At 35.5% G+C, this 13039-nt stretch overlaps 1 protein-coding gene across 3 annotated transcripts in view; it reads left to right on the top strand.

Annotated features, from left to right (window-relative positions):
• Positions 1-12756, top strand: part of LOC136799075 (intraflagellar transport protein 46 homolog) — a 43161-nt gene extending 30405 nt beyond the window's left edge. The window contains exons 7-11 of one of the 3 annotated variants that reach the window (XM_067055754.1): positions 5500-5581; positions 8897-8949; positions 10518-10758; positions 11318-11403; positions 12335-12756. In XM_067055754.1, coding sequence (XP_066911855.1) covers positions 5500-5581; positions 8897-8949; positions 10518-10758; positions 11318-11403; positions 12335-12433 — 561 coding nt within the window. In that variant the 3' untranslated portion in view covers positions 12434-12756. The remainder of the gene's footprint in view (positions 1-5499; positions 5582-8896; positions 8950-10517; positions 10759-11317; positions 11404-12334) is intronic. The other 2 variants (XM_067055757.1, XM_067055755.1) reach the window with 2 other exon arrangements.
• Positions 12757-13039: the final 283 nt, after the last annotated feature.

Genomic DNA, 13039 nt, shown 5'->3' with positions numbered 1-13039 from the left:
CTACATCCAGCTGGGATCTGCGGGATTGAATTAATGCTTATAAAAAGTAAAATCTTTGTTTGTAAACTACCTGAGATAAAAGAAATTTGTTCTCTTTTTTATATAATGTTTTTATAAGCACTGTCCAAGACAGAAAGATTTACCATTTTACCACGGAAATATATCTTATAAAAGAAAGCCTCTGTGCCTTTAGAAGCGTAACTTATATCGACTAAATAGGCCTTTTGTTTGAAAGAAATTTTAAAAGCTAAAGGAGAAAAAGAGAGAATTTTCAAATAATCGATGTTACGTTTCGTAGAGAAAAAATTATGTTTTAATGGTGTATTAATTTTTGTTTCGGTTTGGCCAGAAATATAATAAAATTGTTCCCATTTTTGCGAGCCCCTTGCGTAACACCCAAAATTAGGTAAAACCTAATTCCAAATAAAAATGTTAAATATCACACAATAAAACATCTGTTAGAGTTCACACCAATCATATTGAAAGCTTTTTATCCATATGGCTTCTTCTTGTTCCACCTTGTTCCAAGCAACTGAACTTTAGCATTCTCTTAAAGTATGTAAATAAAATGATAACCTGGGACAATATAAAGCTATGTCAGCCTCCCCAATGGTCCCAATCCTCCAATCGACCAGCGAGCATCACCTTGTTGGCCAACATCTCCCAATACAAACGACAATCCCCTTGGCCAACATCTCCCAATACCAACGACAATCCCCTTGGCCAACATCTCCCAATACCAGCGACAATCACCTTGGCCAACATCTCCCAATACCAGCGACAATCACCATGGCCAACATCTCCCAATACCAACGACAATCCCCTTGGCCATCATCTCCAAAAACCAGCGACAATCACCTCGGCCCAACATCTCATCACCGCCCATCTCCTTTGCCAAATTTAGTTGCAGATATTGTTATATACTTGATAATATCTTGATGGTTTGTTTCATACAGTTTTTCCAAAAAAAAGTTACTGTTTGAATGTTGTCTCCTTTCGTTTCGTGTGCTACGAAAATTGTACGCTTCACTGCACAAACTACATTTATATCCATGAATGTGCATACTCTATATCTCTTTACGTTTAGTAACACTGATAGTTATAGACCTGCCTTGAGAGATATTGGAAGATTCAACAACAACAAAAAAAAAATAATTTTCTCTGTCTTCACTGTAAGATGAGCTTCTTTGCGAATGGAAGACCAGTGCTCGAAGTCATAGCTCTAAACCACCTATAGATTCTACCGAAAGGAGCAAAAGCGACGGTGGCGTACTATGGGCGGACGGCCCACCAAACCACTCTAGCTAGATACGCTAAAGGGCGTGGCGTCGTAACAAAATAAAAGTTAAACTAAAACTTAACCTCTTAAATTACCAAACATGTTTGTTTCAAAAAATAGTCAAAAGAATGTAATGTGATGTATGTTGAACTGTTAAAAAGTGATTTCAAAGCAAACTTTAGAGTTTGACAGCAACTTTACGTTGTTTGCTTTTTGTATCCTCTGATCGGTACCACTTTTTCAAGATTTCATTAAAGTCAGAATCTGTCAATTCTCTGAATTTACAGATTCTCATACAGTTTGCAAGTGTCTGTGTGGTCATGGACTTGCGTAATTTAGTGCATATAAGTTTCATCAACGAGAAAGAGCGTTCAACTTCTGCTGTTGATGGTGGGATAAGCCCAGCTAGCTCTGATATGGCTGAAATTTGCTTGTGTTGAACGGACAAGTTTGATTCGAACCAATTTTTTGAGGCGATCTCAAAAGTGTACTTTAGATTTTTTTTAAGAGTTTCAATTTCTTTTTTTGAGTTTTTTAACATTTTTTTGAATATTTATGCGTCGCCTGTCACTCAACATTGATTTCATTGTGGTCAATGTATTTTCATTATTCAACAGATTCACCTCAGCCTTTGAAAGTTTAGAGCGCTGCTTGTTTTCAAATTCTAGTTTGCCTTCCAAGACAAAACGCTTGTATACTTCATAGTCTGATTTCAATGTCTCAACATCAACTAAAGCAGGAATTTGAGTGCTTGGAAAACCCACTGATGAGAAACTGACTTCAAATGGTGTCGAGATCGATATTCGATAAGACATGGAGTTTTGTGCGAAACGATTAGGTTGCGATTTAAAGGAAGAAATTTCAAAGTCAAAGAGATGCGATTTAATGTAGATTTTTCTTAAATTGATACAATACAATTTATGAAGTTCTAAATATTTATTATAACTTCTACTGATAGCTTTTGAAATTAAAGTCATGTGCGCCTTTAGACCATGACGAACTTATCAGAGAAAGAGACTTGTAATTGTAATTATACACGTTTTTTTTAAAGAAAGTAGTTTTACCAAGCAGCCAATGTTTCTTAAGAAACCGGCCTTTTGAGCCTTAAATGTTTCTTACATGCTTCTAAACTTTTTAACATAATCAGCCTATTTTTTCATGCAAAGAAAAAAAACATTTGTTTTGATTGGAAGGTTCTTAAAAAACCGAATTAAAAAATGTTATTTTTTTCTTTCTCAGCCTCTCTTAGTTTTTAAGCATTCTGAGCCTCATGTTTCTTCAAAGTGTGTTTCTTAAAAAAAGTGTATTGTTTTTAACGAGCGTTGCACTCCTTCGCATGTTTCCGGCGTACTTGCTCTATTAGTGAATTTATGTATTCGAGATAAATCGAGGGGGACGGTATAAAGCAAAGTTGACTCGTCTCCAAAATTACTGTCCACTTTGCTCGACGGCGTTAAAAACACCAAAATACCGTCGTCTGTTTAGGTGAACAAAGGTGATATAGAGCCGTACATCAACTATCGACTTTGTTTTGCATCGATTTCACTTACCGTTGCCCTCGATATCCTCCGATACATAAACTCGGTTTTGTTTTAAATCGACAATGAAAGTAGACTGTCAAAGTAGTCAAAGTCGGAGGATGACGGGTAATCGACACATGACTTTTCAAAACCAAGGAAAATTTTAAGAACTTCAGAAGCCCCGGGGTCGAAAAAAATTACACCTTTTCGACCGTTGTCGCGCGGTCAGGCACGTGCCACTTTATTATCTAATTAACCACCCTAAAGTCGATCCAATCCTTTTTTTACACTTTTTTTGTATTGTCTTTAAGTGCGAAAAAAAGACTGGGACGGTTCTAGGGTTGTAAAACAGACAAAAAAATGCCCGTGCGGCAATTGGCGGCTACGGTCGAAAAGGTCTATTATAAAAGAATCATATAGCAGTACATTTCATACGGTAAAGAATTTATAAATAAAGTGACAAGTTTTAATCATTTAAATTGAATCATTTTTATTATTTTTCTTGTTTTCGTTGATTTTAGTTTTTTTTGTAAAAGTTGAACTTGATACTCTTGTAAAATTGTTCTTATATAAAAAAAAGAGTTTATTTCTTCTAGAGATGAAAAATACTGCAGATTGCGAAATCCTCGAGACATAGGATGTTAGACTAGTCTAGACATTACCATGTTAGTGGACTTCGTTTTTTTCCGACCAGATGTTGTTTTTCAAAATCGAAATTGGAAAAATTCATCTTAAAAAAAGTGGACCTTGTTCATCATGATTGCGAAATATGTGTACTTCTTATATCCTCCACAAAGGGCTCTTATTTTGTCGAATCGTACATTGGTGCATTTATGTTATGAAAATCATTTTCACCTTCGGTCGATCACATACTTTGATGTCCCCTTTCAACTTTAAGAAAAATACAATTTCCTGTCTCATCTAGGGTCATTCCCTCCCCCCTAATTGGCAAAAAAGTCTTCAAGAATTATACTAGTGCCTAATGACTGTGCACTTTTTTCAAATTTCGCGCTTGTAAGCATACTCTCGGGTACCTAATAGCCGCCCCCCCCGCTAATTAATTTGTCGAAAATTTTCCATCCAGGACATTCTTATTCCAACCCCCCCCCCGCTTATTAATTTTTGGGAAAATGTTTTAGAAAGTTCCCTCTTTTGTCCTAATTCTGCTGTATTAGCCTCCTTTTCAAAAAATTTCCACCCAGGACATTTTTATTCCAACCCCCCCCCCCCGCTTATTAAGTTTTGAGATTTTTTCCAACCCCCCCCCCCCCCCGCTTATTCCAAACCCCCTGGCTATTAGGTACCCGAGAGTACTCTTTACCGAGAGTAAGAATTAAACAGTCTAGCAGTATTTTTGTTAGAGTCGTCTTATGCTGTAATTCAAGGCCGGTCTCCACTTGCGCGTGCTGCGATCGCACTTTTTGGCTTCAATCCTTTTTGCTTGGAAAAAAGATTACGTCATAAAAATGAAACGCGCGCTTGAAGAAAAAGTTGACCACATTTCAACTATTTTTAACCGTTAAGTCAGATCGCGCCAATGGAGTTGCTTCATTTTTCTTTTGACCAATAGCGAGGAAGCTTTAATCGAAAAAGTGCGATTGAAGCGCGCGCGCAAGTGTAGACCGGCCTTTATACTGTTTGTCAGCTTGCGAGACATTGACACGCAGTTCTTGGATCGAGTACGTTTAATCCGATGTAAACACAAGGCCAGCTCACTTCCACACCTCATCCATGGCGTATTGTGGAACCAATGTATAGCACAGTCACTGAAACACTCATTGAGTTTCTGCTTATCTAATACCACCCCTCACATGACATGGCGTGGGTTTTCCCGGGCGAAGGTACGTTCATTTGCCAAGTGAATTACAGCTTCGATTGGGAATAGATCTCCGACCTCTTGGGCGGCCTTGAAGATTAATAGCGAGTTTATGTATGTGTGTTTTTCAGCGATGGAGACGGTAAGGTTCTAATTTGAGTAGATCCTGACCAGCCGAGGACGACGGTAAATCAGCACTTTTACCGTCCTCGATAATCGCTTCAGTCACTCTACCGTCCTCAAAAGTGCAAATACATAAACTCGGTAATAAACACTACACGACTGCACCACATGAAAGAAACATGTAGTAGTTCCCGCTGATATGGAAGATGATTAATCAATCTCTATAACTCGAATGTCTCCTTAACTCGAACAAATTCGTTGAAGTTGATATTGCCTCATAGACCTTACTCTCTCCAGTGCGTTTTCGAGTTACACGCTTTTTTTTATAAGAAGACACTTTACAAGAATGTCCATGATGAAAATGGCCAAAAAATAAGAATATGTTAAGAATATCACCATCATGGAATTTTGCTTCTAAAGCTAAGAATGCCATTTTAAGAGCATTTTCAATAATAAATTATCAATTATCCCCAAGTTAGGCCCAAGTTAGGCTCACTGCTTTTACAAAGGTGCCATTTTATGGTTGAGACGTATGTACTAAATGTTAAATCTATTATCAATTAAGATCCTAACCTAAGAATGTGCTGTAAGAATATTTTAGGATGATTTTCCCAAAAAAGTTAAGAATATCCATGATGAAATGGATTCACACCATTTCTAGAAAAAAAGCGTGTATGGAGACCCCACTGTATTAAAGACGACTCGATCATCCTCTGTTGTTAAAAATTCTTCTCTCAAACTTTCTATCATTTCTTACATAGGTTATGCGGCCAGATGGAAAGGCTGAAACACTCGGTCTACAAATTCTCGATGAGCCAGCAGCCAAACAATCAGATCCTACCGGTAAGGAAACCTTGTCATTTTTGCGAGAAATTCCGAAATTTCGCTTTTTTAAAGTTATTAAACGATTTCGCAGTCTAATTTTCTGTTTTTGATGAAGTTTTGATTTCTTTAGAGCGTTCGAATTTCCTTTCGAAATCGAATGTTTTGCAAATAAAAATTGCCATTCCATGTTTGATTTCCATTTTATTATTAGGTTTTATAAGTGTTTTAACGCTTGAAAGATTATAAAATTTGATAAAGTTAAATTTAAACTCCTACCCATTTCATTCGAACCCCCTCCCCTCGTTTACTCGGAACCCTCCCTGCCCCCCTCCCCCCAATAGCTTTTGGGACCTTAGATTATATAACTCTAGTAGTACACGCTTTTTTTATAAGAAACTTGTAAATCCATTTCATCATGGATATTCTTAATTTTTTTGGGATCAATCATCAAATTATCCTAAAATATTCTTACAACATTCTTAGGTTAGGATCCTAATTCAGACTAGAATTAACATTTAGTACATACGTCTCAAGCATAAAATGGCATTTTTGTGAAAGGAGTGAGCCTTAACTGGGGATAATTGGCAATTTATAATTGAAAATGCTCTAAAAATGGTAAGCTAATTCTTAGCTTGAGTAGCAAAATTCCATGATTGTGATATTCTTAGCTTAGTTTTAATTTTTTGGTCATTTTTATCACGGACATTCTTATAAAGTGTATTCTTTAATTCTTAAAAAAAGAGTGTAGTTTTAGCTACGCGTCTGCTTCTGTGAGTTAGATACAAAAAATGATTTATCATAAAGAGCAAAACATATACGATACGAAATTTTTTTTAAGCTGACAAGAATGGAATAACATATTGAGAAGACCAACGCCCTTTTTTCCAACCTGAAAGGGATTATCATTATAGTTCGAAAGGAGAAAACATTCCTCCCTTTTTGACGATTTTTTTTTAAGGAGCAGCTTGTTTTTCCGTCGTTTATATTTTGCTTACTTACTTCTTAGAATCTAGAGTTATGTTTCCCCTGATTTTCTTATGTAACGGTCTGCTTTACTTCCTTTACCTGCATTTTGTTTGCATAACTTGCCTTTGTCAAAAACATTATATCACCATTATAAGTTCCTGACCGGAGCCTTACTAAATGTCCGGAGGGGAAGTAACTGGGGGGGGGGGGCAACACGTCCTGTCATCTATATGGTCAATGACTAAAAATAAGCTTTGCTAATATCATTTACACAACCCTTCCTACCCGAGGGCTTCCTATATTCTTGGGATATTTCAAATTGACCTTACAATATATTACGGAAACCTTTTCAATATAGTGCCGGAATTTATTGTCAATACTTTAAGGGCATAAACTTTCGCGGGCAGAAAGTTTCGCGAGACCGAAAAGTCGATTTTTACTTTTTGAAGAAAATTCACGGAAGAAACTTTCGTGGTTTTTTGTGAATGTTCAATTTTAAGCAATAACTTTCGCGAGTGGCTAGGGAGAGTGAATAAAAAATTATTTCAAATCTCATTTTTTTCTTCAATCGAAAGAGTGATATGCTAATAAATGAAAAATAAACTATTTGCACTTCTTCCTCCCCTTCCGAATCCTAGTCACTGCGATAATATCGATAATATCGACTATCCTCGGCTTTTAAAACTTGGAAAAAACTTTCGCGATTTTAAGGAAAATTTAATTTTTCGCGAAATTAACTTTTGCGAATTTCTTGTTTAATTTCTTACCTGGCAGAAACTTTCGCGAAAAAATGCCAAAAACGCGAAAGTTTCTGCCCGCGAAAGTTTCTGCCCTTAAAGTATATTATTGGCTGACGAAACATAGTGTAGATCAGATAGTTCAGTCGGTAGAGCATTCGCCTTACAATCCCGCTTACAATCCAAGGGTTGTGGGTAGAATGAGTAGCTTAAATTGGGTAATCTGATATAGGCGGTAAGTTACGGGGATCTGAGATTGAGTGTGGCTCTCCACCATTTGATAAAAATTCAAAGCATTTTTAGACCGCCGTTTTTAGTAAATACAAGTCAATTTTTGGACCTACCCCGTTGGAGGTCCTATAAATTAACCTGTGTCTGTTCGTCCGTCTGTTCGTTCGTCTGTTACCAACTTTTCTCAGGATTGAGTCATAGGAATCTTTTGATTTTTGGTACAAAGGTGCAAAATGGTGGTGGCCAAAATGTGACGGAGCCCGATTTTCGAAAAAAAAAATTTTGGGCAAATTTGGGCCGAAAAAAGCTAAAAAAACGGTTTTTTTGGACTTTGTGAAAAATTGGATCATTAATTTTTCTGATTTTTTGCATGAAAGTAGGGTACCATCAAAGGTAAAAGATGGCTCAAGCAGATTTTTGTAAAAAAAATTTTTTGGCTCAAAAAACGCATGTTTATCTATAAGAATCACTATTAATTAGCATACATCGATGTTCTTAGTCAAATTACTCAATTTTTTAATGAGATAGATGTTTTTTTTGCTCATGAGGGCTTACTTTTGAAGAATATGTGTGTTTAGACAGGAAATTTTGGTTGCTTGGCGTGTTCTTATAGAAAAACTGGCCAAATTCGATATTTTTTTATAAGCACATTATCAATTACTTAGGTATTAGCTTTTCTCGAGATTGGCTCTTTCATTCTTTATGATATTTTGCATAAAAATGCATAACAATAAACCTTCGAATGTGACGGAGCCCGATTTTTGAAAAAATTTGTTTTTGGGCAAATTTGTGAAATATTGGATCATTGTTTTTTTTTCTGATTTTTCGCATAAAAGATGGCTCAAGCAGATTTTTGTAAAAAAAGAATTTTTTGGCTCGAAAAACGCATCTTTATCTATAAGAATCACTATTAATAAGCATACATCAATGTTCTTAGCCGAATTACTCAATTTTTTGATGAGATAGATGTTTTTTTTGCTCACAAAGTCTTAAATATGAAAGAATATTTCAAGAGCATGAAATTTTGGTTTCTAAACGTTTTTTTATAAGAAAGAAACGACTAATTTTAATAGATCGTCACTATTTGTGTTCTGAATGATTGTTTAATGGTCACGTCACGTAGATATCAATTATAAATGTGTTAAATGCATAACCAGGTAGGTCCATAAAATTATCACTTGTTTAGCTTTTAAAGCGCGATTCTGACTTTTGCATATTCATGATATGCACCATTGTAATGTCTTTCCACCAACAGCTGGTTGGTTGAAAGTGGCGTATTGACTGATTTTACGTTACTTGCAATCAATCAGCTATTGGGTCCGTGATGTAATGTCAGAAGACTCCGTAGAGTTTTCCATGTGTCTATCTCTACTTTATTTCACTTCTCTTCTTTTTTCAGTACTGGATCTTCAACTACGTGCCATTGCAAAACAACCAAGCACCAAACAAATGGTAATTGAATTATTTATTAAATAGCTTGCAAAACACTTTTTTTCTTGTCTGATGGTATTAGGATGAAATTTGTTTTCTTCGATTTATAATTAGAAATAATTCAACAAGCTGCTCTTCATCGCCAGTCTGGACTAAGTATTAAATCCTAGAGGCTAGAGAGGAATCTTCAACATTCCCTAAGCTCAGATTGGTCTAATATCATGAAGATGAGAAGTTGACCATTCAAACCTGAATTTTGTGTTTTTATGGTCCTTTTTTGTAATCATGGTAAATAATATATATCCATTGTTCACAGAAAGGATATGAATTAGCTGTTAATTGGCCTAGTAGTCCAATCTGCCAACTCTTTAATTCTTGGTGGCCTAGATTCTATTTTAAAGGGAGGGAAGTGAATGAATGAAACTCTCACTCTCCTGTCGAGGCGGAATCTTTTTTCAAAATATTCATTTTATTCTAATGGAATTTTAATGCAAGAAAGTATTTTCGAATCTATATTTAAGTGTAGAAAAGCTAGTTTTTGGAATTGAACTTTCTAACAATAAACCTTTTATAAGATTTAACTCTCAATAAATTCAGAATATAAAATCCATAAAAAGGGTCTAAATGGCTGGGACATTATATTAAAACTTAACTTAAGCTAAAAAAAAACCTCGACAAAGGGACCATTATACAATATCTTTCGAAAGCTCATTTATTTTTGGGAGTTATACCCAACCCACTTTTTATATCTAGTGCCTACGTGTCTTGTGTCCTTTTTCAAATCATATATGATATACCAGTAACCTTGCTTATGTTTTCTTACGTAATATAAATGCAGGAGTACAGTAGTACACTCTTTGTTTATAGGCATACGGGAAAATCAGGTCGAGGCACAATATGTTTATCAAAATTTCATTTTCAGCCTTAATTTATGCTTATTTATGTGCTTGACTTCGATGTGCTTGATTTCTTTGGGTTCATGAAAATTATCATTTTAAATTTTCATGAAAAGAAAATCCTCTCGCCTTTATAAACCCTGGACAAAATTATATCCTTTGATCGGAGTTTTTTTCGAAAGTGCTTTTCATAAGGAAGCCATTGCAGTGCTGAAAATTATCGTCGAACGGCGCTACATCATCCCAAATATAGGCCATTTCACAGTCAAAATGAATCGTGGGTAATCAAGACCACCGCGCTTATAAAAACTTTCTTGTTGGTCTAAATTTTCGGACGTTTTTGCGTCTAACCAACAGGAAGCCGTTATGGAGGCGCAAAATCAATCCTAATTACCCATGATTCATTTTGACTGTAAAATTTTACGTATTATCGATACATTTACACCGCTATTGAGTAGTGCTTTTATTAGGGTACCACTATCAAAGAATTTCGGATCAACAATACCCTACAAAATTTATGAGAGAGTGCAGACGTTTATGACATATTCATTATCTTTTGATAAAACAAAGACAATAGTTACAGTGTCGTAAAAACCGCTCTCATCCATAAATTTTGCAGGGTATCTCGCTACGCCTCTGCAGGTTCTATATAAAGTTAAGTGAATCCAACTCTCATTGTTCATCCCCACTTAGATTGTTCGCAGCATCGAGGAACCTGAAAAGAAACCGAAAGAAATTGATAGTTGGATCTCAAGCATTGCCGATTTACACCGTCAAAAACCACCGCAGAGTGTTCACTATACCAAGACCATGCCAGATATTGAATCGTTGATGCAAGAATGGCCACCGGAGTTTGAAGAGATTTTGAAGAGGACTAATTTACCGTCAGCCGAGCTTGATTGTGACCTCTCCGAATATGTTGACGTCATCTGTTGTAAGAAACATTTTTTTCGTTTTTTTTTGTTGTGTTCGAAATTTGATTTCGATTAGTGCTAATTGGGATTTAATCTAATCGATTTTTGAATTGTTTAGAGTCCTTTTGAAAGAAAGCCCAGAAATTTGAAAGTGGAAAATTTAAGTAAAGATTCTTTTTGATTAACTTACTATGGATAGAAAAGTTAAGGAAAGTGATAAAACTTTTTGGGAAGTGATTATAGTTGGCTTCGAAAAAAATTTATTCCTTTAAAAACTTCCCTCGTCAATGTTCTTGTATACTTTGTTCATATAAAAAATAATGAGGATGATATACATTTCTTTGTCCCTTTTACCACCCTAAAACCGTCCCAGTCTTTTTTTCGCACCTAAAGACAATAGAAAAAAGTGTAAAAAAGGATTTGATCGAATTAAATAATGAAGTGGCACGCGCCTGACCGCGCGACTACGGTCGAAAAGGTGTATTGCTCAATAATATTTTCTAAACACCTTTGCAGTAGAACTGCCATCTGGTAATTGAAAAATGAATATTTTCAAAACTACTCTTCCTTTGTTTTCAGCTATACTCGACATTCCTGTATACAAAGATCGCATCCAATCACTGCACGTCCTTTTCACTCTTTATTCAGAATTCAAAAACTCACAGGTAAGCCTGTTTTCTCTTCACTTGAATTGGAGGTTTTTAATCAATTTCTTATTTTTTTTGGCCACTCTCTACTTCGCAATACTGAGTTTATGTATCGGAGGATATCGAGGGCGACGGTAAGTGAAATCGATACAAAACAAAGTCGATAGTTGATGTACGGCTCTATATCGCCTTTGCTCACCTAAACAGACAACGGTATCTTGGTGTTTTTACCGTCGTCGAGCAAAGTGGACGGTGATTTCGGCCCCATGTCAGCTTTGCTTTATACCGCCCCCCCCCTCGATTTACATTTTTTTTTTATAAGCATAACGCTTATAAGCATATGAAGGCTCAGATTTGCAGAATTCCTAAGCATAACATGAGCATATATGTCAGCCTAAAATATTTTTCAAGTGGTCATTTTTATCTGTTTTTGTTTCATTTTTATCTGGTTTGGTAGAGGTCAAGTAAAAAATAAGACATTTCACGGCTAGCTACATTCCACTGCTCCCAAAATCTGAACAAATTTTTTACAAAATTTCTGAAATTTCATTAAAAAACTTAGCTCAGGGTGAATCATAAGCATAATTCTTAAGCATATAATAAGCATAAACTATGCCTGGATGCTTTGAGAACTTAAGCATACACGAGCCTGACCAAGGGGCATACACTTGCTTATAAAAAAAAAACATGTATCTCGAATACATAAACTCGCTAACATAGACAAAGAAGCTAGATATCAGACAATGCGCAGTGTTAAAGGTTATTATTTTTACGAATCGAATCTTTCTATGATCCGATCTTATTATTAATCCCTTTCAAGGAGAAAACAGTATAAAATACGACTTTCTATAATTCGAATCTCTCTGTAATTCGAACAAATTAGACTTTCGAATTATGTAGGGAGAGTCAATTATACGATGTTTTTTTCTCATTTCTTTTTTGTTTACAGCACTTCAACCAACTGGCACAAGACAACCTACTGTCAAACGAACTTAAAAATCAACCGGACAAATCAATGGGTGGTGCTGAAACTCTGTCGTTTGATTGATGACAAACTAAATGGGAAAGTAATCAAAACCGTTAAGGGTGTAGTACGGATGTTCTGTTTTACTTGGGATTATTTGAAAAATTATACCAAAGTTCATAATAATTTTTTTGGAGAAAACGATTTTTTCTATGTTTTTTGTCACCTTTTTCGTCGTTTTTAAAGGCTGAATGAGCATGTAGACTTCATCAGTGTTTTTAAAGATTAGGAAACAAGGCTAAGTGTATCATTAGGATGAAACTACACGTTTTTTTTATATAAGGAACACGTTTATAAGGAACTCGAGGCTGAAAATGGTTCAAAAAATAAGGAATTGTCAAGGAACTGCTCAGGCTGAGAATAAGTGGATTTGAAAATAATGTACCTTATTGGGACTAATTTGACCAAATTTTGATCTTTCAAGGGGCAAAAAGTTCAAAATTTCCCATGCAGTAAGGAACTCGATAAGGAACTTTGAGACTGAAATTCACTGTAAAAATAAGGAACTCCAGGCTCAGAGCAAAGTTAAGGTTCCTTATAAAAAAAAAAAACGTGTATTGGATGCCGTCGAATTAATCTCTCTTTTATTAAAATACCAAAATCATTATTGGGACCCAAGGAGAGTAACGT

This window comes from Clytia hemisphaerica, unplaced genomic scaffold, assembly GCF_902728285.1.
Source record: "Clytia hemisphaerica strain Z4C2 unplaced genomic scaffold, Clytia hemisphaerica genome assembly, whole genome shotgun sequence".
Classification (NCBI taxonomy): Eukaryota; Metazoa; Cnidaria; class Hydrozoa; order Leptothecata; family Clytiidae; genus Clytia; species Clytia hemisphaerica.
Note: the sequence above shows the minus strand (reverse complement) of the source record. Positions and strands in the feature narration are given on the sequence as shown.